The sequence below is a fragment of the Talpa occidentalis genome, unplaced genomic scaffold (assembly GCF_014898055.3).
Source record: "Talpa occidentalis isolate TD23 unplaced genomic scaffold, MPIMG_talOcc4v2.1 talOcc4.11, whole genome shotgun sequence".
NCBI lineage: Eukaryota > Metazoa > Chordata > Mammalia > Eulipotyphla > Talpidae > Talpa > Talpa occidentalis.
In genome coordinates, this window is record NW_023601104.1 from 62,943,459 (window position 1) to 62,969,624 (window position 26,166).

The 26,166-nt window shown below is 35.0% G+C and overlaps 2 protein-coding genes and 1 long non-coding RNA gene across 11 annotated transcripts in view; 2 read left to right on the forward strand and 1 right to left on the reverse strand.

Moving 5' to 3' along the window:
- STYX (serine/threonine/tyrosine interacting protein) overlaps positions 1–9,102 on the forward strand; it is a 38,117-nt gene extending 29,015 nt beyond the window's left edge. Inside the window, exon 11 of the mRNA XM_037503349.2 lies at positions 419–9,102. Coding sequence (XP_037359246.1) covers positions 419–492 — 74 coding nt within the window. The 3' untranslated portion in view covers positions 493–9,102. The remainder of the gene's footprint in view (positions 1–418) is intronic.
- On the reverse strand, positions 3,244–16,738 carry GNPNAT1 (glucosamine-phosphate N-acetyltransferase 1). 5 transcript variants are annotated; one of them, XM_037503354.2, is made up of 6 exons: positions 16,659–16,738; positions 11,411–11,578; positions 10,209–10,271; positions 8,783–8,910; positions 7,846–7,907; positions 3,244–6,503 (listed from the first exon to the last, which is right to left on the reverse strand). In XM_037503354.2, the coding sequence occupies exons 2-6, from the start codon at positions 11,562–11,564 to the stop codon at positions 6,356–6,358; spliced, it is 555 nt and encodes a 184-aa protein (XP_037359251.1). In that variant the 5' UTR covers positions 11,565–11,578; positions 16,659–16,738; the 3' UTR covers positions 3,244–6,355. The 5 variants fall into 5 exon arrangements, with proteins under 5 accessions (XP_037359251.1, XP_037359247.1, XP_037359249.1 ...); XM_037503350.2 differs by having other exon boundaries at positions 16,604–16,738; XM_037503352.2 differs by having other exon boundaries at positions 16,588–16,738.
- A 177-nt stretch (positions 16,739–16,915) lies between these two features.
- LOC119239099 (uncharacterized) overlaps positions 16,916–26,166 on the forward strand; it is a 108,388-nt gene continuing 99,137 nt past the window's right edge. For all 5 annotated transcript variants that reach the window (XR_008550022.1, XR_008550023.1, XR_005123746.2 and 2 more), the window contains exons 1-2: positions 16,916–17,005; positions 23,435–23,660. This is a non-coding gene — a long non-coding RNA (uncharacterized LOC119239099). The remainder of the gene's footprint in view (positions 17,006–23,434; positions 23,661–26,166) is intronic.

The window sequence follows — 26,166 nt, forward strand, 5'->3', positions numbered from 1 at the left end:
GCAAAAAGGTAACTGTATCTACAGAATTAATTTGTATACATATAAAATTAATTTCTTAAATTATATAGCCTAGGTCACATTTATGATCTTAAAAGATATAAACTTGGTAATTAAACATTTATATACCATTATCTTAAAAACTTATTTGCAAATTGTTTTAAAAATTAATGTTTATTATGTGCAATACCTAAGACATAATTCTCAAGAGGGAAAATGTATCCTTTTGTTAAGATATAAAATTATTTGGGTAATCTGTAGAAAAAGAATTTACTAAAGTTATCTAAAAATTCAGTCATGGAATTTTCATCGTGCATGTAATGGCAATAATGAAAAATGAAATGTTTATTAGCTATGATATTCAAACAAATGAATATATTTAAGTCCCCACTATATATTTTGTTCATGCAATAACTTTTAGGCAGTTTGAAGAGAACACATGAAGAAGAAGATGATTTTGGAAACATGCAGGTGGCAACTGCACAGAATGGTTGACTCAAGAGCAACATTAAAGAGGATGTGAATTTCTATTTGGAAAAGAGAAGATACTAGAGACAATAATAATGTAAAATGGTAAAAACACATGTAGTTTTTTTTTTTCCAATTATATGTTGCTTCCAGATGTGTTTCTCTGCAATTTGATAAGCAACATTTTAAGATGTTGGACTTCTTCAATAGATGGCACTGATGGTTTTTCTTTTTTTTTTTTTTTTTTTTTTTTAACTTCACAGTTTTATTATAAACCAAGAATTTTGGACTTGCAAAGAGGTATTATTGCAATAATGCACTTTTCATACTTGAAATTTATTTGTATGATATAAAGTTATTACTTTAAACAAAATGCAAGTTAGGGGGGATTTGTTTATAAAATCTGGGTAATTTATAACAAAAGAATTTCCTAAAATTTGCTAAAAATTCATTTTGTGTTCTATAAATTACATTTTAAAAATAATTTTACAGTTCAATTTTGTGGAGCCTCTTACAGAAACATTAACAAATGCAGGACTCTGCTGCATTCCTTTTTAGTATAATTCAATAGCTTAATTCCCCTTTTATTTTTTTAAACTTCTTGAACCCTTCTTAATATAAAATCATGATGTTAGCTAACTATCCTTACTTTAACACGATCCAAGTATTTCTTCCTATTACCTTCCCAATTTTATTCTATAGAAAAGAACTGCAAAGTTTAATGAACAAAGGATGATATTTTTCTTTTTAATACCAGGTCCTCAAAAACAGTTGCAGATTTTAAGATGACTTTCCTTTTTGCATTTCTCAAAAGCCAAATGTTGTGTTTTTTTCTTTTTAGAGTTGTTTAGCCTTTTTTTCCTGTTGTTCCAAAATGGTTCTAAGTAGAATATGATAAACGTATGTAGCACTATTTTTTTTTCCTAAATGAAGCCCAAAAAAGAAAAGTGCCTTGTATCATTAAAAAAATAAATAAATAAATCCTATGACCTCTAAATTAGTATGTAGGACAGTAAAAATTCTTTAACATTTTTTGTATTTTTTTTTAACCATCATTTAGTTTAAACAGTGTATGAGGTTTAAAGAAACCTCAGTAAACTATTTGGAATATGGAACATTTACTCCTTCATTTTATGCTTGTCTTAATGATTCTGTGAGGTGGTTCTGGCTCAGACAGAAGCTCTTCTTTGAAAATGCATTTATTGGGGAAAGTGATTTGTGGGAGACTTCAGTGTATTTTAAATTAATATTTTTAATCATTTCTTTACATTGAATTAATATAAATTTCCCCCATAATTTGTGTTTAGCAAAGTCACTTTATGGACCCTTGGTTCTCCTATTATTATTTATACATATAAAAAAGGTTCTAAGAAAAACATTTTTGCTATTTTAAGTATGACGTGAGGAAGGAGAGGAGTGTTTTTAACTTTTTTATAGGTGATTTGGAGCACAAACAAAACTCCTTTGTATCTCACTTTTCTCAATCCTCTCTTGAGGTGCTTTACTGTTGGGAATGATGTCCATACATTCCCTTGGTACCAAAAGGTACTTATTCTAGGTAACCTATTACATCAAGTTACTTGCTTTGCTTTCCTCCCTAAGCTGTAATAATAGAGCTCCTCACACACACCGCCTCCAGCATAGCGGAAGTCAAAATGAATTAAACTTGCTTTATTAATTCCTGTTGACCCAAGAAATCTGATTTCCCTTCCCTTCTCATTTTACCACCCCAAAAAGAGCATATTGTTAATCCCACTGTGGTCTGGTATTCTGTTGTGTGATTAGGTTATTTGGTACAGTGGTCTAAGTAGTCAAAATTTGCATTGAGTGTTCAGAACTTCCAACTGGTAAAGTGCCAGATAACAGAACTCTCCTGTATATAGATCAGCAACATCTCTCTTGTAATCTTATGATGCTTCATTCAGCAGAAACTGTTTCAAAGAATCTTCACAATACCAAATTTAGGTTTTTTAATGAGACACTTAAGATTTTTAAAATTAGTTTCTTAATACACATATCCTCTCTAGTAATCTAACTAAAAATACAGATTTGGTTATTTAATTTATAACTGGTAATTTTCCACTTTTTCTAGCCACTATAATTTTTATGTCATCACTAAAGTGCCTGCCCAGCACTATATATTAAAGACCATCTCTCACAAACACTAGGAAAAGGGACTGTCATATTCTTGAGTACATTTATTAATATGGACAAACATGGTTTATTCTTTTTATATAGGAATATTGCAAGTTTGTTTTACCTTAGATTTATTCTTCCACCTAATGTTCAACTAGTTCTGCTAACTCTTAACTAGTCTTCTGTTTGGTTCCATTTCTGTAATTCCTTTATTTCCACTGATGTTTTGTGATCATTAACTACAGTGATTTAACCAATCATGATTTACTTTCTAAGATATCTGAATAATGTATGAATGATGTAGCACCTAATTTTAAACATTAAGTTGAATCTGGGCACAAAACTTAAAGTGAAATTGCATCAAAACATAGGAAAATTGCTTTACTGTCCATTTTGAAAGTATGTAACTTAAATATTCAAACTGGAATGGCAGTATTCTAATTTCAGATAACTAATTCATGTTAATCTCATATCTGTTAGATGTTTAAACAGCAGTTACTTTTATTTTAATACTATGCTATGGTGGAAATGTTAAACCGTGATAGCTTTTGCTACCAACTCTCAACCATTTAACTTTTAGAGCAGAATATGTTTGTTTTGAGGGTATTTTGTGCTTCATCTGAGTTTAGAAGTAATGTCAGAAAAAGCATGTCCTTTTTAAGAAAATATAAGGTTTATAATTGTCTTATTACCATGGTAATTCAAGTGAATTAGAAGTATTTAACTGCAGTCTTGAATTATAAAGTTGGGATGTCTGTATCTATATATATTGAGATCTCAACTTGATGTAAAGTAAATGAGCAGTTACCTGGCGGATTTTTCTTTTAAATAACTGGTTTAACCCATAATTCCATTACAAACTTAGCTTCACGTCAATATTTATTTTATCGTTGTCCATTCAACAATGCTCCAGTGAGGAAATAATAGCTGAGAATTACTAAATGATTTTTTTTTATTGATTAGAAAAATAAGTTTTTAGGGTCTTTGAATGCTGGATTTTTTTTTTTCCTTTTTTGTCTTACCCATTCATGGCAGCTAAAAAAAAAAAATCACTCAGAATATTCAGGTTTACATGTTAGCTCTCTCTTGTAGGGAGTTGCCATACCTCACAGTTCAAAGTGTATTCTATAGATCAGTAACATTATACTGACATGTAATTGCAATTTACTATGCAGCAAAAATGATTCAAGAAAAATAACCTACAGTGTCTGTTACCTTTGTATAGGCAATGCTTAAGTTACTCTGCTTTTAACATTTGTACTTGGATAAAATGCTTATGTATGTATAGGAATGTCACAGTGCAAGATGCTGCTAGCCCAGGCACAAAGTATTAAAATTATTTTGTGAAGATTGGTGGTTGTATTAAAACTGTTGTGCCATTGTACCTCAAAAAGCTTGAAAAGCTCATTTATACTGCTTGTGCCTTTTAGAACTTTAGATTACTGTCTTCTGGGTAAATGTAACCCAGTTTTATTCCCACAGATTAAGAAGGATGAATGAATACTGGCTATTGAGAAACACTTAAGAGTATCTTCCAAAACACTGTGGTCACACACTAAAAAATTAGTGTCAGTAAGTTCATGCAAAGTTCAGATTTCAGCTCAAGTATATTTTAAAGACTGCTTGAACAAGTTTGGAGTGGGAAGTGAGGGAATTAGTTTCTGAAGGCAGAGGATAAATTATTTCTGTAGGGTACCTTCCAACCCATTTTAAAAATACTGCTTGCTTTTACACAAAGTACCCTCTCCCCCCCTTTGAACCTACCTACATACTTAGTATTTTTCATCAAATCTAAAGATGTCATCACTAGACCATCTTTATGTCATTATTTTAGATACCACTAAAAAGACAAAATATTTCTGAAGTATGACAAGCCATTGATCATAAAATGCATCCAGATTTTTGAAACTGTAAAGAAAACCTTGCATCTTAAAGTTAATGAAATACAAATATGTAGAACATAAGGGGCACAATAAAAATCACAACTGCCACCCACTTCATTATACCTTTTCAAAAGCAAACAATGCTTTCATGTAGCTTTTTGTCATATTCATTTACTCAGTGTGGCTGAGAAAATGATACATATACTCTGGTTAACTAAAGCTAAATACAGATCATCCTCAATCACACAATATTCATATACTATGCCTTACCTATATTTCCTATAGATCTAATAAGAACATTATTTTAAAGGATTTATTAAAATACCAAACCTTGTAGACAGTTTTACTTCATATTTTTCAGTGGTAAGAAAGTAATATAACATTGTTTTGCCTTTTACCAGGCTTATACACATCAGTTTATAATTGCCAGCATGTACCTAAAAATGGTACTGTTGTGCTAAGGTTACAAGACTCCCAAAAAGGCAAAGCTAGTGTTGCTTTAATTAGATAGAGATCAGTTCATCTAAACAGGTCATCTGTAGATAAGTAGTGCACCCATTATTGGAGAAGGGTTTATTATGTTTTATCAGAAATCTAACTTATAACATGAAGGGAAATCTGAAATCCAGTTGAGGTAGGTTCTAATTAGAGGGATGGAAAAACAGGCCATTTTTACTTTCCAAAATCATTTTACAAAGAGTACATAATATTAAAATTTTATGAGACATGACTTGACCTAATAATTAAACAGGAGATTCAAGAAAAGTGCAGACAACATTAGGATTCTAACAAAACACTATTTATCATATGAACAGGTTTAATGTACCATGGAATGCAAAAGATTAGAACCACTGATAAAGTATCTAATTCTTCTACTTAAAAAATAATTAAAATAAATAAAATCAAATCAGGATACTGACCAGAATAATAGTACCATTATTATGATCACATTAAATAGAAAAGCTTTCATCAACATTTTCAGAATGTAACCAATACAGTATGGTACATTTTTAAATATTCTCATTTTTGTAATTATCTATTTTTCATAAAAATGTTACTAAGAGAGGCTTCAGACACTCGTGAAAAGATGAGAGATCAAGTTAGAAATACATAATATGCCAGGAGTTGCTAATTCACTGTTTTTAAAGTACTTAATATTGGCTCTAAGGTATTTTTAAATAAATGAATAATTATCTTTCACATGTAAGACAGGTAACATATAATGGAGATAAACTACATTAGAATTATATAAACTTTAGATGTACATTTAAATTGTTTGAATCTTGTCACATTTTAAAAGTTAATTTTCATTTTTACTTCTTTAAAACACTGATCAGGTTGTTTGCCAATATAGTATTAGGATCAATAAATGTTGAATTGCATTACATTTAGTTTTCATGTATCTAACTTACCCAATTTCATATAACATTTGGGAAATAATATACCCCTAGGTGGTATTTAGATATGTTTCTTTGAAACAAAATTTTATGAATATGAGAACGGCATTATTCATTAGATACTTTTTCAAATGAGCAGTAATGATAGTAGACATAACTCCTTATTACCTCTATTCTTGACTACCAAGAAATGAAGCCAAACTTTAGAAAAATACAATGCAAGAAAAGATTCAAGTTAAAAATATATTCCTTTGGTTAAAAATCATCCCCATTATAATATTCATTTGTAATCTAAACACATAGCATGTCCCACCAGCCCAAAGTAATCTTCTAAATGTCATTATACTTGTATTACAATTTTTTTTAAATTCAGTATTTATGGAGGTCACTGGGTTGCAGCAACAAACATTTTTGACTCTAGGAAGAGTATAACCTTGTTGCATAAGCTCCTTTGATGTCTTTCTTAAAAGATTTTTACTTCAGAAACCTCCGACACATGTAGTTTTCTTCAGAGACTGTATATCCAAACTTTTTATAGAAACCAACATTTTGTGGTAAACATTCAAGGGTAATCTTATAACAGTTCAGTTTCTTGCTTAGCAAAGTAAGGGTAGATAATAACCTGAAATTTAAACAAAAAAGAAAGAAAAGGGGGGGTATGTTAAATGGTTGTTAGTCATTTAATGTAAGTGAATGCTACTTGAAATTTCAAGTTTATAGTACAAAATAGGTTTAGAGAATGGCCTTTCCCACTGTATTCATTTAAATATAAGCTTTAATCACCGAAGCTTTTTGTTTCAAAATACTCCAGTAATTTTCATGAATATATAGGACAAATACTAAACTCATCCTAAAAGCTCTTTTTTAAAAATAAATTTTAAGATTAATGTTAACACTTAAGACTGAAAACCTTTTACAAGATATGGCCAGAATTATTTTTTAAAGGTCTTTTATTTATTTATTTTTACTAATAAGTTCATTCAAACTACTTAGGAGCAGTCAACATTCCCACATAATATGGGTAAATAACACCTTTGTTCTTTATCATCTTTATTAAACTACTATCTGTGGAAAAAGTATCAGATTAACTCTAGACTTATCTAATATGAAGTGGAAACAAAGCAAACAAGTATACATTTTTAGGAATCCTTATAGTATCTAAACCTAGAACAGAATGATTCTGCGGGAAGGGGCAGGAGAATACTAAAAAAGATGTACAAAATTTTACTTGAAGAGTTCTTCTCATGCACAGGCTGAAAAATCATATTGTGAAGACAACATCTTGATTGATAATATAAAATCATGAATGGTATGACTAGTGGGCTAGAATAGTTAAAGTATGTCTCTTTGGTTCTGTGACATATCCAAAATACCTTCAATAGCAAGTGCTTAATATTTGTTGAGTGAATTTCTTAAAAGTAGAGGTAATTATAAAGTTCTATTTTATAAAATTGGTAACAAACCTGTGAAACTTAAATTTATTTTGAAAGGTTTATATTTATCTTTAATATGTAGGATTATGTAGGGACTAATTTAAATAGTTTAAATTATTGCAACTGCATTCACTGTATAAACCTATCACTAAATATTTAAATGATTATACAGTGCATGAAGTTTCATTATGTGTTTCTAAAACTTGTTTTTAAATATGAGCGAAACTGGAGTAAATCTTTTGACATGGACAGTTTCTATTTCCTATTGATAGAAAGATACTATTTGAAGTTAAAGATGTAACTGTAAAACAATAAACATACAACTTCTGAACTTGATAAAAGTAATATAAATGATTTATTTCTTCTTTAAACTCAGTCTAAGTATAGAGAGAGAATAGGTTCATAATGAATGACATCTACAAAGAATTTCAAACAGGAAAACATTCATAATAAGTTATCTTGGCCAGAAACTATCAGCTGCAACACTGAGTATCTAGTTTATCCAGAGTTACCTTGTTTCTGCCTACTTACAATTTGCCAAGCTGCTTTCCTCTGCATTCATCACTAACAACAACATCTTCTACTCTTCCTCTCTGAAAATAATTAACAATGTTGAAAGGACTAAGCATGTAGTTTTGGTTTTAGCTGAATCAACAAGGGACAGTGGTAAAAACTCATTGATAAAAAAGTTTTGTAAGCTAGACTTTGAGAAAAACCCAACTGCATTTTTTAAACTTATTACTATAAAGGAAATACAATGAATCACCTAGAGGCTGATGTTCTTGCTTTGCCTAGTTCCTATATAGCCTCCTCACCTAACTGTTTTAAAGCAAATCTCAGAATCCATATCCTCAAAATATAATCTTACACAAGCATACATTACCTTGTTCTTTAATAGTAATTTACTTCAGATAGCTAAATATAATTTATTAATTTCTAGCCCAGAAACACCATAATAAGTCATATTTAACAGATTACGTTGCAGATTTTCTTATTCTCATCGGATTACCTAAATTTTCTTCAGTCATGAGTAAAGTGGCTCTTCAGACATTATAAGTGTCACAGTTAGAATAGTATTCTGAATCCTTTATAGCTTGGAAACTGATTGGAATTTGTGCTGATGAGGTATATTCAAGGTATTTTTGAGGGAAAAAATAGCATTACGGATGTTAAATGTTACTGCTATATTTTACAGTGAGGACTTCGCTTCATTATACCAAATCTAACACCTTACTGAACAATTTACTAGCAAACAATGTTATTGGTACCATTTCTTTCCTATAACTCTCAGGAGACAATGGGAAAATGCCTGTTCTAAGTGATTTCTAAGAAGGAATACCTTTACACAGCAATATGGTTCTCATTTTACAATGAAAAGCACTGCGAAAAGACTAATGGAAACTCAAAAGTTGGTGTTACTAGAAAACACCTCTCCGTTTTACACATGAGTATCAATATGAACACATACCTTAGCACAGGAATGGATGAATTTATGTTCAATTATCAGAGTTGCTGTAGCAACAATCTGTCCTAAAGTCACATCTTCCACAACTGTAACATAATAATCCCCAGATTTCTTCATGTGCTCAAAAGATTCTATGAAAATTGGAAAAGCATTATGTGCTACATATTACACCTTATTGCTAGAAACTACAGTTAGCTGACTTCATTAATAAATATTTAGAGGTATTTCAATAAAGTAATTGATACTTTGTTCTAAAGAAAATACTTGAAATGACAGTTTAAATATTAAAAATCATAAACTGGATATAGCTCATGCTGCTCACAAAATAGAGAGTAATACAGCTATTTAAGATGAAAAGATGAAAAAACTTTAATAAATCAATTTCTTTAACCTTTACACTCAACAGATAAACAGAACAAAACAGCCAGTGTAACAAGCGATTGTCTATATATGGCACCATTCTATAATGTTTAGTTTTTTGGTTTCAAAATATCTTGACAAAATAGTTTTCAGTTTTCCCCTTGTAACCTCAAGTGCTTCGTGATTATATAACTTGCCTTTTTTAGAAATCATTTTTGTTTGCCTTGACAGCACCTTGTGAAGTAAGTCAAAAGTTATGTCTCTTTCTACATTACTTTCTGAAAGGCACATTGCAAATAGGAGCAAAGATGGAAAAAACACGTTCTCCTCAAGTAGATGTTTAGTACTTATATTGCTGAAATAACATGGTCTCTCACTGAATCTGATGCAAAGAGGAATCAAATAAAAACTGAGCTGAACAGTCTCACATACTATTTTCACCGTTTTATGCTATGAAGGAGGATCTGGTTTGGGTAGAAAATAAATTCAGTGAAGGAAAATAAACAGAACAAGAATGATGATCTTCACCTCAGGAGGATTAGTAAAGTACCAAACAAAATTACCTATTGAAGGAAATGAAGAAATTAAACAGGAAAAGCAGGAAAAGATAGTGTGAGAGCACTGGATGCAGTAAAGAGTGTACTAATCATTTCCTTACCAATAACCATGGCCTTGGGTAAGCCACTGACTTCTGGATTTCCACTCATGTGTACATAAAAAAAGAGGGTTGAACTATAACTTAAGATACTTGCTAACCTTCAAATTCAATATAAATGAACCCAAAAAATATAACATATTCTTATATTTTTTATTTAGTGAATCAAAATTTCTGTGAATAACCTAAACACATGAAAAGAAATACTACAATAAAAAATTTCAAGAGCTGTGCCTACATTCTATACTATAGTAATTATCTAAAAGCAAGTATTTTGTAAACATGTTAATTGCTACATTTGGATTCTAGAATGTTAGCCATGTTTAAGTATATAAGAAAATACCTCATTTGTTATTTGAATAAAAACACCAATGAAAAGGCCTCTAAACAAAGAAAAGAGGCTGTAATACTCACTCATAAATTGTTCAGGGCTAACAACTCCAGTCTCTGTCAGCTGACCTAGTACCTTAAAAAAACCTAATTATGAAAAACAAAAAGTCATGAAGAGAGTAAATGGAAGATATGCCAAAAAAAGGTAATGTGTTAAGCTGGTGGGATTACAGTCAGTTATTTTTTCAAAACTTTCTGTAATGAATCATACTAAAATTACTTAAAAACTTAAACCCATTATTTTTCCTATAATCACTACATATCAAAGAATAGTTTCACCAGGGGTTTTGGAATAGTTTAATAGTCAATACTTGCAGGATCAGCATGTACATTTTTCAATGTTAATGTGCATTAAAGTCAACTCAAAGGATGCCAAGGTCCCCAAATACGTGCTTTGGTTTTATTTAAAATACAAGATTCTTAGAATGTATTCTTAAAATACAAAATTCTTATCATATTTGTCATATTTGGTCAAATATGATACTAATATTTGTAAGATAAATATAAATGATGTAACATGGTTAGAAGATAATTTTTTTTTTTTTTTGAGATAACACTTTTACAACACTTTACACCATTTAGAGGTATAGGATCACACCTTTCAGGTGCATATTACCACACCATATCCACCACTAAGGCACCAAAAATCCATCCTAGTCCACTGTATTCCCTCTTTGATTTGCTCTCTCCTTTTACTACCCCACCAGATAGCCTCAAATCTACAGTCAGATTTTTTTTTTTTTAAAAGATTTCTGGTTAATTTCATTACGTTAGAATTTTAAGAATCTTCTGCACTCAACAATTGGAACAAAAATAGTTTTCTCAGAGGGATTTTCTATTAAAAATAAAACTGAAAAGTTGATTTTTGATAGCCAAAATTTAAGGAAATTTGGAGAATTTATATGTTAAATGTACATTTAGAAAAAGCCTTTTGCAGTTTACCTAAGGCAAATTATCAGTCATTTGAAATGACTTCAGTCATTTGAAATGTACTTCAGTCATTTGAAATGTTGTACTTCAGTCATTTGAAATGTTTCACATTAACGTCTTGTCTTAGCCATGATATATACACATTGGAATTGAATGTCTCAGTTACTTTACAAGTACAAAAAAATCCAAAATTCAAATATTTAAAAAAATTATCAGTATCAATGTTTGTGAAGAAAATAGGATGCTAAGTATAATTAACTATCTTTTAACTATCTTTAAATTGAGTAAGTCCATACCTCTATTTAAGTCAGCAGTGCAAAGAGGCCTTAAAACCAAACCTTCTCCAGGATGTGTTGGGGAAATGGCTGGAGAAAATGTCGCTGTATTCTGACTCCAGTCCACTTCTTTGAGAAGACTTGGGTCAAACATAGGAGTTTCATCAGGCTTCATTTTTGCAAAAAGGTCTAAAATAAAATTTTAAATGTTAAAGCATTTTTATAGAAGAATTATTAGTCACTGAAATTCTTAATATACATTAGTGCAATCAGAATCAGAAAAATAACATACAAATCTTTCTTTTAACCATATCCTGAATCATAACACCAAATGCCACAACTACAGATAATTGAAAACTCATGATTACAATCAAATAGTAAAGAAGTGACTAAATTAAAAAAGTTTTAAAGAATCCATAGTAAGTCTTTTAAAATATTTTATTCATGGATTGGTCCTACCAGTGCAGCACTGGATAACTGGCTTTTCATGGGCTCCTACCTTTTTTTTGCTATACAATTTATTTATATTTTACATCATTATTCATTTTTTTTACAATGTTTGTTTTCTTTTCTCAGGTGTAGTCCCCATAGACTTTCCACAACCAGTTCACCAGTGCACCATCACCATAGTCCCTTGTGCTCTTCCCTCCCTTGTTTTGATCCCTCTCCCTCCCCCTCTCCTGCAGAATGTTTTTGATTTATAGTTGTCTGTTTATTTTTGTTTTGCTATGTTTTTTATTACTATTTTTTTCCCTGATGCCTTTTTGATTCCCCTATATTCGTCCTATAGGTGAAACCATCAGATATTTTTCTTTTTCCCTCTGACTTATTTCATCATATATTCTTGAATTTTATCATGGGGCTAATAAATTATTTGTGGGTCTTACCACTAAGGAAGACTTATTCAGCATGCAACTTATTTTTTATATGAACTGTGAACAAACCATAATTGATGAACTTGATTGTTTAAATTAATTGATGAATTGATGGCTTAAATTATTATCTACATTCACTATAATGCTTAGTCTCAGCTATGACAGATTCACACAAAGTATATTTGATTATGATACTCTTTTTGAACATTTGATAAATGAGCAGGTTCTACTAGTTGTGGTCTAATAAAATTGAGACTAAAGGACAGATGACAGACATGATGATAGAAGGGGGAAAATTATATAAAGGATAAAAATGGGAGACTTCTGTAGAGCACAGAGACCCAGAGTCTTCCTACCAATTATTAGGGCACTATAAAGCAATTCCCAACTTTGATTTTTAGTCCTAAACCCAATTAGAGAAGCTATTCTATTCAATACCTGCCTGTGTCTTCTTTGAAACAAAGAATTTAAAGATACAAACATATACCATAAAACAAAGATGCAATACAGGAAAAATTAAAGTCCACTTAATGACTGAACAATTTTCCCAATAACCCAGATAATCCCTATTTCATAATATGTTTAAGAGCAATTATCTCTAATTTTTCCTTAAAGGCATATAAAACTTCTGCCTATGTAACCTGACATAGGTTATGCTAAGCTATAAAGGTTATGCTGTATAGTAGAGGCTGTGGGAAGATATTGTGGTCTAATAATGTAAGATCACTTAAGTGCCAGGCATTGTTCAAAGAACTTTACATACTAATTTATTTACTCCAGCAATCCTAATTACCTCCATCTTAACAGGGAAATGTAGCACAAATGAGTTAAATAACTTGCCCAAGGTGAGAAAATTAGTGAAGCTAGAATTTAAACCCAGGCATGGAAAGAGCATGAGCTCTGGAGTCAGACCTGATGTTTAAATGTCAATGGTGTGGTCATGGTTAAGGTAGTTAAACTCTGAGAATGTTTATTCATTTGCAAAATGGAGGTAGTTATTGGGAATATGAAATCAATTATTGTATGCAAGCACTAGATAGTGCCTAAGTGTTCAACACAATATGCTTTATAGTTAGCAATTTAAAATTCATTTTTATAAATTCTTCATTTTTTTCACCTTTAAGTTAATTCATGAGTCAGGCACTGTCTAGGGACAGGGGCTACAAAAAGAATGACAGGTTATATATTATGTTTATGCAAAATGAGTTAGCATTCTTGGATAGAAAATTAAAAAATAGTATATTATGTAGAATATTGTGATTTTTTTTTTCCCCTTGAAAAGTGCTCAAATATAGTTGTACTATAAACACTATATCTGGTTCTAAGAACAGTAAAGGAAATAAATTGTGATAATTAAAACAATCATCAAATTAAACAAAGTTATAGTCCATTAAAAACAGATTTTCATAGAGTAATTTTACTACATGGATTTAAGCATTTGGCACTGATAATTGGGCCCCTGAGGCTTTTTGGGTGTACTCTCATCTGCAGATGGTTAACAAGGTGATTGTTTTCCAGATATGCAAATAAATAGGCTACATATTTATCAGTTAAATGAACACATTTTGGCAAAAGCCAAAAACAATTAAAAATTAAAGATCCTCAAGAAAACACACTATTTAAACATTTGAGACATTCATGCTATTTAAAGGGAATTCAGATAAACATTAAAAACATTTAATGTTAACCAGATTCCTTTTTCTTACAGAGCTGGATTTAGAATAAACACAACATGCAAGATAGGGTGTATAATTTCTGGCAGAGAAAGGAGAGAAAGTAGAATTAGGATTGCAAAGACTTTAATAAATTTAAAACAGTAAATACTAATATTTTTGCTGTGCTTTTCTTTAACCAAATAGTCGAATGATCACAAGTGATATTGGCTAACATTTGACGAGTGCTTTATATTTAACTAAAAAATACAATGAAAAATGTGTTATCCTCATTTCACAGAGGAGGAGATAAGCACATTAAGTTGCTCAAGGTAACCAACAAGCAACAGAGTTAGGATTCAAAGTCAGGTAAAAGAACAACTTCATGGCACTGGACTCATGCAATTTGCTCAGGACTCTACATTTGGTTTAATTCTCTGTGACCACTCTCTTTAAATTCTTAATAATTTTTTAATGGGTAGCTGTGCATTTTCATTTAGTGTGGATTACCACAAATTATGTTGTATGACTCCGGAGTGTACTTAGTACTGGAGACTCACAGTGAAATAAATTTCCTACTTTATTGTACAAATGTTGAAAATATAGTAAAAAACATGACTTGTAACTTATATTTGGAAAATCAGGATTTCAGACTAGTCAAAATGCATTAAACCAAACATCTTGTATGTAAATGACAATCCCCTTAGAAATTAAATATTAAAGTCAGAAATTAATATTAAAAAGTTCTTAAGAGCTATTTTACAAAACAGCCATCTGTAAGGTATACCATACTTTTACTCCACCTCCAAATAGTAAAACTCTGCTAACGCCCAATTGCTGGACAAGTTAAAGAAAGATGTGATTTGATAACATTTCAAAAGATTTTAGAAAAGAATGAAACAAATTTATGTAGCTTACAAAAGAAATATTTCAGTGTCTTAAAGTGCCCATAGTTATTATAGAACTAGGACATTTCAGTAAATAGAATTGTTTTGTTTGAAGCTGCATTTCACCATTATCCCTGGGTTTTAAATTTTAAAGATTGTGGATTAATTTTAAACCCTAACCTTCCTTAACTATTTCTCAAACTCCTTTAACTTCTAAACTAGCAGGCATTTACAAGGCCCGCAGTAGTCTAACTTTAGCCCAATAATTGTCTAGTAAAGAAATAATGGTATTTTAGAAAAAATCCAGAAGAAAAAAAATCCCGAAACTGCCAGAAGTGAGATCACAAAACCATACATCAAATACTGTGATCACATTAGGTTTTCATTGTGACTATCTGGACACAATTTCAACAGCTTTTTTTCCCAGCATCGAAGCTGATTAGAATACAAATGGGGAGGAGCTGCTGCTACAAGAAAGCAACTGAGCAACAAGTAATACTGGGAATGGAGATTTCTTTTTAAGTTGATAGGAAATTTTTAAATGCATAATCTAAGGCCAAAGTAAACTGCCCAATATATATATATATATACCAAGAGCTCCCGGAGAGTAACTACAACACCTTAGCACATAATGAATGGGGGGCGGGGGAGGGGGGACCCGCTGGGGGGAGAGCTTGTTTGAGACGTTAGGGTTGTCTCCAACATACATTTTTTAAAGTAACTTGACTAACGTGTGGGTCTAAACATTTCATTCGCTGATTCTAACAGAGCCGGTCATATAAAATTATGCAACTACACTTGAAACTTCTCCAAAGTATTTTCTAGTAGTTTATTTGATCCTTATAATCTATTCCTAGTTTATCGTGCAAGAAGCGGGAGCACGTGGAGCATTCAGGACTTGACCCCAAGGTAGCACAACAAACGCATGAACTAGGACTAGAATCCTCCTATCTTTTCCCCCCCAACTTGAGCTCTACAATACTCAACAGACGTCAAGAGTACCAGAGACAGGTAGCTCTGTCTCCACTATTCCGAGGGGGGGTGGGGGGAAACCCATGAATCCTGCCTAAATAGAATTGACCCATTCTAAGATTCGTCCATGAGTGGCTATCTTAGCTCCATAATCGCCCGTTCAATTCTGTACGAAATTTTTTAAGAGTTCGGTTTACGTAACCAAGAGTTCCCACAACAGAAATCACAGCCCTCGGTGTTTCTAGGGCTAAAAAGCCCCGGGAAAGGAGACAAAGGAGGTCCTTTCCCTGCAGCGAAAGTCCCGAAGTAGGCAGTGCAGGAGATGTTCTTCCGAGCAGCAGCATGTCCTCAAGTGGCTCGCGACAGCCTCGGGGTGCGCCTCGGAAAGGAAGGGGGAGACAGGGGGCTGGAGCGTTCATACCCATTCAAAACCCAGGGAGGAAGCGACTGTTAGCAGCAACAGCCTGGATACCTACCCCACGCCAAAGAATGGTGAGCGAAAGTGCGCTCCGACCCCAGTCTCTCCTCCGACCCTGCCAGGGCCACCCCTGCCTGCCTGGACCACGGCCACCATCCTCAACCTGCGCCCCGGGCGCCCGCCCGCTCACCTAGCTCGGAGCCGCGTTTCACAGCCCATGTGCACCCGCTGGCGGGGATAAACGCCAGGTTCTCAGACGGAGCCCCCACCTTCCCCCTGCCCGCTCCGGGCCTAGCTCGCCCGCCCGGGGCCGGCAGACACACCTGTTCGCTCGGTCTGCAGCAGGCCCGCGCCCAGCCCCGGACGCCCGCCGGCCCCGCGCTTGCCCTCGCACCTCCGGACTCCCTCACCCGCAGAGGCCCGGCAGTCGGCGCTCCTCTCCCAGCCGGCTGGACTCTCACCCACCCGGACACACAGCCCTAGATCCGGATCCGGCTTCCGCGACGGCCCCACCTCCTCCGCTGCCTCCCGCGCCACGGTCGCCGCCGCTGCAGGCGCCGCGCGAGCCCCCGCCGAGACGTGGCAGCGCCCACGCCTCCACCCCGCCCCGGCCCGCTGACGCAGGGCGCGCGCAGGCGGGCGGGGGCGGCGCTCCGGGGGCGGGGCGGGGTCGCGGGGGCGGGGCCTGCCGTGGCGTCAGCGCTCCGGGCGGCGGCGTCCAAGTCCTGCGACTCCACCCCGCGGGGGCGCCGCCGGAGCCCGAGCCTCGCCCCGCGCCGGGAAGTAGCCGGTTTAGGCGTCCGCTAAGCAGCGTAAGTGGTGGCTGGTGCGGGCTGCTTTGACTCAGTGGCCAGAGCCTCGGCCTCTCGCCCTCTTCAGTTTGCCTCTTACTGCCCCTTCCCTGAGTAGCATTTCATGAAAGGACGTTGGCCACGCACCGGCTGCTAGAAACCCCTCAACTCCAGTTTTCTCAGTCGCAAAGGCTGCTTCCAGGAGGTGGGGGCCACTTAACTCTACCCCTTCCAGACACTTTATTTCTCGCTTTTTTGAATAGGGCAGTGGTAGTCCGCTGAGGCGATTTTTGTCTCCCCAAATCTTTTGGAAACGTCTGGTGCATTTTCAACCTCTTGTTTTGGGGGGCAGGAGGGGCGGGAGGTGTTCCTGGCAGTCTGTCCAGAGGGTGGAGGTGGGTAGAGACCATGTACACTGCTAAAGATAGTATAATATGAGGGGCAGGACCCCACTACAAAGAATGACCTGCCCTGAAATAGCAATCCTGCTGAGACTGAGAAACCCTGGGTTAAAAGAAGTAAAATAACTTCTCTGAGTGCTGATTTCCAAAGCATCTTAACTAGGTAGCAGGTGTCCCCATTTTGCAAATGAGGTAACAGTTTCAGAGACTTGAAGTAATTTACCATAGTCATGTAGCTAGTACCTTCCCTTCCTTGTTTTTTCCTTAAATTGCAATTTGTTGAAATTGCAAATTATTATATTTTAAAACTGTGTGAAGGTGTAAGACCGTGTATAGTCTTCCTGCAGTTATAGTTTCTGCGTATTTGTGAGATTTAAATTTCAGTTAACTTTTTACGGATTCATGCATTCTCACAGCTTCAAGCATCAGTGAGTCTGAAGGCATCCATATCCGTATCCTTGTTTTTATCCTTATACATAGAAAAATTGTATATGACTATTAAAGTTAATCACCTCTCATCTTAAACATACAGCCATGTTTTCTCATCAGACTCTTGGCCCAGTGCTTTCAAGGGAGTGTCTCCTGAGCAATGGAATCTGTAAATGTAATAATTTAGCAAAAAGTGAAACTATTATAACATTTCCAACAGAACATAGGATTCCAAGAGGAACTCCCAAACATCTTGTGCTTTCCTCCTTTGTGCCATGTGAAACTAGTGTCTCCTTAATATAATAGTTAAATGCGGACACTCTGGCCAATATAGTGACCCCCTCCTCTGCCTATTGAATTTGTTGCAATAAGGAGTCCCAGGTAGCCAGGTAACAAGCTCTTTGTAGGGTAAGTAAATGATATCAGGCTTTTCTGCCCTCCCGCCATTAGCATTGATGATGGACCCTTGCAGTCCTGAATGCATGCCTGATGGCGGACACCTGGAGTAGGGTGTGGGCATGCGTAAATGGGTACACCTGGGCTAAGGCTGGGCTTATTAGGGCAGCGTCACGGAGAAGCCAGGAGAACCACGAGAGCAGAGAGAACCCGAGAGAAGGCGGAGAGAAGGCGAGAGACCCCAGACAGAGTGAAGACTTGCTGGGGGCTGGGAGGCCTGCCAGCCTCCCTGCCCCCCAGCACCCCTGCCTGCTGTGTACCTGGTAAATCCCAATAAAATCCTGCCAAAGCCACCAAGGGCTCTAGGACTCTCTTGGACTCTGTCCTTACCCCGTCTGCTAGAATCATAGAGAACCTTCTCTGTGACATTCCTGCCATTACACTCATCTTTTTGTTTAATGGGAATATTGGTGTCCTCTAGTGATCTTTATTATGGATTCTTTTTTAAATTGAGACATAATTGAGATATTTTGTAAGCACACAATATCATACATGATTTGATATATTTATATATTGCAAACTGATGTTTTGTTGACGTGTATAGACACACAGTTACAATTTTTTTTGCTCTTGTGATGAAAACTTTTAAGATCTACTCTCAGCAACTTTAAAATATATAGTACAGTAAATATGGTATTGTTAGTTGTGGTCACAATGTTCTACAACTTATTTATCTTAAAACTGGAAATTTGTCCCCTTTGACCCCTACCATTTTGCTTATGAACCATCCCCCACCTATGACAATCTCTAGATCTCTGTATTTGTTTTTGGTATGTTAGATTCCACATATAAGTGAGGTCATAACAGCATTTTTCTTTCTCTGACTTATTCACTTAACGTGATGCCCTCAGGGTTCATCCATGCTGTGGTGCATGGCAAAATTGCCTTTTTGTGTGATTAGTATTTCAGTGTGGATGTGCCACACTTTCTTGATCCATTGCATCCATCAATGGAAACATTGGTTGCTTCCACATCTTGGTAATTGTACATGATGGTGCAATGCATATGAGGGTGGATATGTCTTTTTGAGGTAGTGTTTTGATTTTCTTTGGATAAATACCAGAAGTGAAATTACTAGATGATATGGTAGTTCTAGTTTTAATTTTTTTGAGGCACCACTATACTTGTTTATAGTGTCTGCACCAGTTTATATTCCTATCAGCAGTGCACAAGGGCTGAGTGCTGATTTCCAAAGCATATTAACTCAGTAACACGTGTCCGCATTTTACAAATGAGGTAACAGGTTCAGAGACTTGAAGTAATTTACCAAAGTTGTGTAGCTTCCTTCCTTGTGCCTTGCTCCCTGCTAGCATCCTGACACTTGTTATTTCTTGTCTTTATAATAATTCTAAAAGCTACAAGGTAATATCTCATTGTGGTTTTGATTTGCTTTTCTCTGTTAGTAACATTGAGTATCTTTTTGTCTACAGTTGGCTAGCTGTATGTCTTTTTTAGAAAAGTGTTTATTCAGAGCCTCTGCTCACTTTTAATTGGATTGTTTGTTTGCTATTGAGTTGTATGAGTGCTTTATATATTTTGGATATTGTTGGCAGGTTTTTTGATTACTCAATCTCCTTACTAGTAATGACTATGTTCAGATTTTCTGTTTCTTCATGATTCAGTCTTGGTAGGTTGTATATTTCTAAGATTTTATTCATTTCTTCTAAGTTATCTAATTTGTTGGTGTATAATTTTCATAGTAGTCACTTTGGTCCTTTGTATTTCTGTAGTATCAGATGTAATGTTTCTTCTGATTTTATTCATTTGAATCTTCTCTTTTTCTTGGGGAGTCTTGCTAAAGTTTTGTCAGTTTTTTCAAAGAAAAAACAGTTTAGTTTCATTGTTCTTTTCTATTGTCTTTTTTAGTCTATTTCATTTCCACTTTGATATTTATTTTCCTCCTGATAACTTTGGCTTTAGTTGTTCTTATCCTAGTTCTTTGCAGTGTAAAGGCAGGTGGTTGTTTTTTGCACTCTTTGTTCTTAATCTAGGTATCTCTATGAACATCCCTCTTACACGGTTTTTGCTACACTGCATAATTTCTGGTATGTTTGGTATTCATCTTAAGGTTATTTTTCATTTGTTTTGATTTCTTCTTTGATTCATTGATTATTCAGTAGCATGTGTTTAATCTCCACATGTTTGTGGATATTCCAATTTTCTTCTTATAATTTTATTTCTAATTTCAAACAATGGTGGTTTAAAATGCTTGTTATGATTTTAACCTCGATTTTAAATTTGTTTAAGACTTGTCTAGAATATGACCTATTCTAGAGAATGTTCCATGTACACTTGAGAATACATATTCTGATGCTTTTGCATGAAATGTACTTTAAATATCTATTAAGTCCATCTGATCTAATATATCATCTAAGTCCAGTGTTTTTTTATTGATATCCTATCTGGATGATCTGTTTATTGATGAAAGTGGAGTATTAAAATCCTTTGGTATAATTGCTTGCTGTATTTCCCCTCCAAGGTCTGTAATATTTGCTTTATATATTTAGTTGTTTCTGTGTTGGATGCATATAAATATTATATCCTCTGATTAGATTAACCCTTTTGTTTTTAGGTAATGCCCTCCTTTGCTTCCCATTACAGTCTTTGTTTTAAAATCTCTTTTCTCATGTAAGAATAGGTATTGAAATTTTCTTTTGGTTTCCACTTGCATGGTGTATCTTTGCCCATCTCTTCACTTTCAGTCTGTTGTATATTCTTACATAAGAAGTTAGTCTTTTGTAGTCACCATATAGATGGTGCTCTTTTTTGATTGGAGAATTTAGTCTCTTTACATTTAAAATAATTTACAGGTGTGTACTTATTGCCTTTTTGCTAATGTTTTCTGGCTGTTTTGTAATTCCTTTGTTCCTTCTCTTGCTCTCTTCCTTTGTAATTGGATGATTTTATCTAGTGGTATGCTTAGATTCCTTTATCTTTTATGTATCCAGTGTAGGTTTTGCTTTGTGATTACATTCCTTAAACATCTTATTTGTTACAGTATGTGTTAAGTTGATAACTAAGCTTTATTTTCCAATGCAGTTTACATTTTTACTGTTCCTCCCATATTTTATTTTTTTGATGTCACAAGTTATATCTTGTTATCTTGTGTATCCATTAACAAATTAGTGTGATTCTAGTTATTTTTACCACTTCTCTCTTTTAATTTCCCACTACCCATGCAATATTAGGTTATCCTGAATATAACTACATATTTACCTTTACCAGTGAGATTTATACTTTCATATGTTTTCCTGTTACTAACTAGTGCCTTTTCATTTCAGATTAAAGAAGTCCCTTTAACATTTCTTTTAAGGCAGGTTGAACTCTTAGTTCTTTCCTCTCTGGAAAACTTTCTCTCCCCTTCAACTCTGAAGGATAACTTTATTGGGGAGAGCATTTTTGCTTGGCACTTTATGTTATGAATTTAAATATATCATGTCACTCCCTCCCGGCCTGCAAAATTTCTGCTGAGAAATCTGCTAGTGGTCTCTTGAAGGTCCCCTTGTATGTAACAAATTATTTTTCTCTTGATTTTAAAATCATCTTGTCTAACTTTTGACAGATTTATTGTAATATGTCTTAGTGTGGGTCTCTTTGTGATTCTCTTATGTGGAATTTTGTGGGCTTCTAGGATCTGGATGTCTCTGGGATGGCTTCTGGAATCTGGAGACATGTAATGGAAATTTCTGCTATTATTTCTTCAAATAAGTTTTCTGCCCCCTTACACTCTCTTCTCCTCCTGCAAGTCCTATAATGCCAATGTTGGTCTGCTTAATGTTTCATAATTCCCTTAAATTATCTTCACTCATTTGCTTTCTTTTTATCTTTTGTACCTCTGGATGAATTTCACTGCACTTATCTTTGAGTTTGTTGATATTTTCTTCTCTTTCATAATGTCTGATGTAGAACCCTTCTATTCAATTTTTTTAATTTTTCAGCCTTATGACTTCTCTTTGTGCTTTCTTATACTTTCTGACCTTGTTAACTTCTCACTTTGTTTATGCATTGTTCTCCTGATCTTAGTAAGCATTTTGTGACTATTATTTGATTTCTTTATCAGTTAACCACTTCATTTTATAAAGCTCTTTTCTGAGGTTTACCTTGCTCTTTCATTTGGAACATGTCATTGTTTTCTTCATTTTCCTGGACACTCTGGGTTGGTTCTGTATATTAGATGAAACAGCCGCCTCTCTCAGTATTGAAAGAATGGTCTATTATAAGTGAACCGTACCATACAGCCCGGCCCTAGCTTTTAGTTGTCTCTCAAATCTTTGTGATTATCCAAACTACCTTCCTTGCTCTAAGTAGCTTCTACTAATTGAGTAGTTGAGTGCCAAGACCTGTTAGTTTCCCAGAGAGTAGACTCTGAGTCAGTACTAGAAGCAGGTTAATTGGAAACCAAACCCTCAGATTGCATCTTTTAAAGTGTGTAAATATGGGGCCTCCCTGGTGGCACAGTTGAGCGCAGCTCTGTGATGCTGTCCGCAGCCTCTGCAGTGTGGGTTCGATTCCTGGCCGGCCAGGGAACTACCCACATGGTGCGGCAGACCTCTCCTATCTCACTCGCTGCTACCCTCAGCAGTGTTTTTGGCCCATCTGCCTGTTCTGTTCCCCACTCTGTCTCTGGTGTATTCTCTCATCCTCCCACTCCTCTGGCCTGTACCCCAGTTCTTGTATAAATAAAAATAAGTCTTTTTTTAAAAGTATGTAAATATGTCTCTTTCAAGGGAAGATTGGGGGATGGTTGATTCTGTTTTCTTTCTCTGCAATGAGACCTGGGGGATAGACAATTAAGAACTGTTTCTTCCTTTGCAACCTTCCTGTTGAACTCATGAACACAGTCCTGTTGGTTAGCAGAGCTATATGCTATCAAGGGATATGACTTCAGGGTGGTATCCACAAAAGCCAGAGCATGGGTCATATGCATAAGTTCATTTTTCAGAAACACTGGCAACCTGGAGTTTGGCAGAGGAAGAGTGTGAAGAAGGGAGCTGCTGGCCTGTCTGTTCTCCAGAGACAATTACAGTAGTCCCTAGATATGTGTTAAATTAGAAACTTGCCCGTCAGGTTGCAGCTTTTAAGATAAACAGATACTCCTCTTCACAGTCCTATTCTGTGCCCTGGGAAGATGATCAGGTAAGAACTATTTATCTGTTTGTTACAGGCATATAGGATGCATGAACAGAGCCTTGCTCACCACCAGAGCTAGGCAGCCAAGCAGTGTCCTCTGGACAGCAACCACATATGTGATCAGCTACTCTCTGGGAGATACCAGCGACCTGGAAGGAGGCAGATGGAGAGCAGGAAGATGGCAGCCAGTAGCGTCTGTGGTCTCCGGAAAGTATTGCAGTTGGTGCCAGAAGCCTTCCCCTCAACCTGAAACTTTTCAGGTAAGAAATGGTTTTCTTTCATGGAAAGATTGGCTGTGTTTTGTTTTGCTGCCTCTGCGCCGAGTTCTGGAAGGTTAGCTATGGTGAATCTGGGTGATCTTTTTAATAACTATTAGTTCACTATAGCCATGAGCACCTTGAAAATATAAGTCCTGTTGGATTTCAAAACTAGATATTTTGGGCATTTATCTCATTTGGAAGTTTTAGGAGCTGAGGCACCAATGTGTGGGTGCCTCGGGGAGAATCTAGGAGTTGTGAGTAGAACCTTTTAGTTTTGTGTCGTCATGCCAGGGGTAGAGTTTATGTAAAGATTGTAACTCAGTCTGTCCTATCCATTTCAATGTGGGTTTTTCTTGTTTGCCTGATGTGTAGGAGTTGTTCAGCTAGTTTCTGGATTTCTTTCAGAAGGAATTGTTCTGTATATAGCTGTAGTTTAAGTGTGTCGGTAGGAGAAGGTGAGAAGGGAGAAGAAATGCTATGTCATTTAATAGCACAGATAATGATATTATATGGCTATTATATGGTAAAATATTCCTGTCCATTACACGCATAGCAGTGTTTGAGTTGTGAAATGATTTAGGAGTGAGTATTGGACTCAATGAGAAGTTTTTAGAAAATCTTTAATTTATATTTTCCTCTTTATGTTTGCACAAGAATTGGATATAATAATCCATGTCTAATTAAGTATAAGAGAGCTTTTTTACTAGGTGTTAAAAATAAAAGCGCCACAAGGTAAGAAAGCATGTGCTACAGTTTTTAATTTGCCTCATTTCTCCTTTTTTTTGTGGTATATAACTAAAGGTGCGTCTTACAATGGATGTATCGTAAGATTTGTTGAAATGTGTACCTTAAAATAATTGTCTAAATATATTCTTCAGTTATTTCCTTTGACTGTTAAATACCATGAGATAAAATAGGTATTATTGTTGACACTGGGCATGAAATGTAGATATTTCTCATTTTCTTATGTTGAGGCTTTGTTTTCTGTTGTAGACTTCTGGGCTTAAGTTAATGAAATAAGTAATTTGTTTTCTATAATGTGAAGCCACAAATTTAAAGTATTTTTACTGATGTGGATCATGTTATATAATGACACCTCTTTAAAATTGTGATAGTATAAATGAAAGAATCTAGAAATTAAGCTTAGAGATATTTATGTGTAGAATTAGGGAATACTCAGATATGACAGAAAGTCCTGGAAAGGAAGCAAAAGATCAAATCTGGGAGGAATGTGGTGGCATGAAAAATATCTCTAGTCAAAGTGTTTTTACGGTGTTTATGATCATATTTTCAATTTAGATTTTGTTTAACTCTTTGAAAGTGGCTCATTTTCTCTTAAATACTGTGCCTTCAAATATATAACTGCCAATAACTACTGATTGATAGTCAGGTTCTTGCTTCCAAGTGAAAGAAACCAACTCTGGGCAGAATGTTAGTTTACACAATCAGTGGAAAGGCTGGAGAGCCAGGCTCAAAAAAATGATAGAAATCAAGAGATAGGTAGTCAGACGCACAGCCAAGGTCATGCTATGGGAAGAGCTGATTGAGTTTGCCACCTCGCTGCTCAGTGTCTGAGAAAACCAGTATTTTGGCCTTTGGTTTCCTCCTGTTAAGTGTCATACAATTATTGAGTTCCCCAAATGGGGACTTAGATCCTAGGGAGCTAGAAAAACTACCTATGGACTTCATTATCATATATTATGCCATATGTAGTTTATGTTATGACTAAATAGAACATTTAAAATACACATTTAATAAAGCTATTTTTAGCCATAAGGGATTGCTCTTTATTATTTTTCTTTTAAAGAGCACTATCAAGTACTGGAAAACTTGCAAAACATTCCCAGAACTATAGCTGTCCTCCTGCTATGGGCACAGACATTTTATTAACTCCTTTCTTGCCAAAAATTAAAATAAGTAGGAGTCCAAGTACTTGTCCTCCGGGAAATGAATTAATTTTATTATGAAATATAAAATGACTCTGCTTATTATTGGCTGGAATTCATGAAACCAGGTTTGCTGAAAAATAGTAGGAGAATTGATTTTAGACATTCCTTGATTACACCAAGTTCCTGTGGTCACTTGATTTTCATCTCAGAATTTATAGTCTCTGATCATCTAACATTATACTTTATCAGTTTGTTTATTAGCTACTGCAAAGGTAATGAATGATTATTTAACAAATTGCAATATTATAGGAATGCAGATCAAAGATTTGTACATCTTCGTAATACTGCCCTCAAGAATAACTACTGTTAACAGCTTAGAGCATCTTACTCCAGACTGCCTGGGCTCCATTTCCGTCTTTTCCATTCAGCTGGCAGCCTTGGACCAGTTATCTGTCTTCACACTGCCTCACTTTTCTTATCTCACTTCATCACTGGCTTACAGAATTTACAGGGTTTAATAAGATAATATATAAAGCATAGCTGGGACATGTAATAAGTGCCTAATAAGTACTAGTTTTGTACATGAATTTGTCAGGATAGACTAGATTACGTTGTAT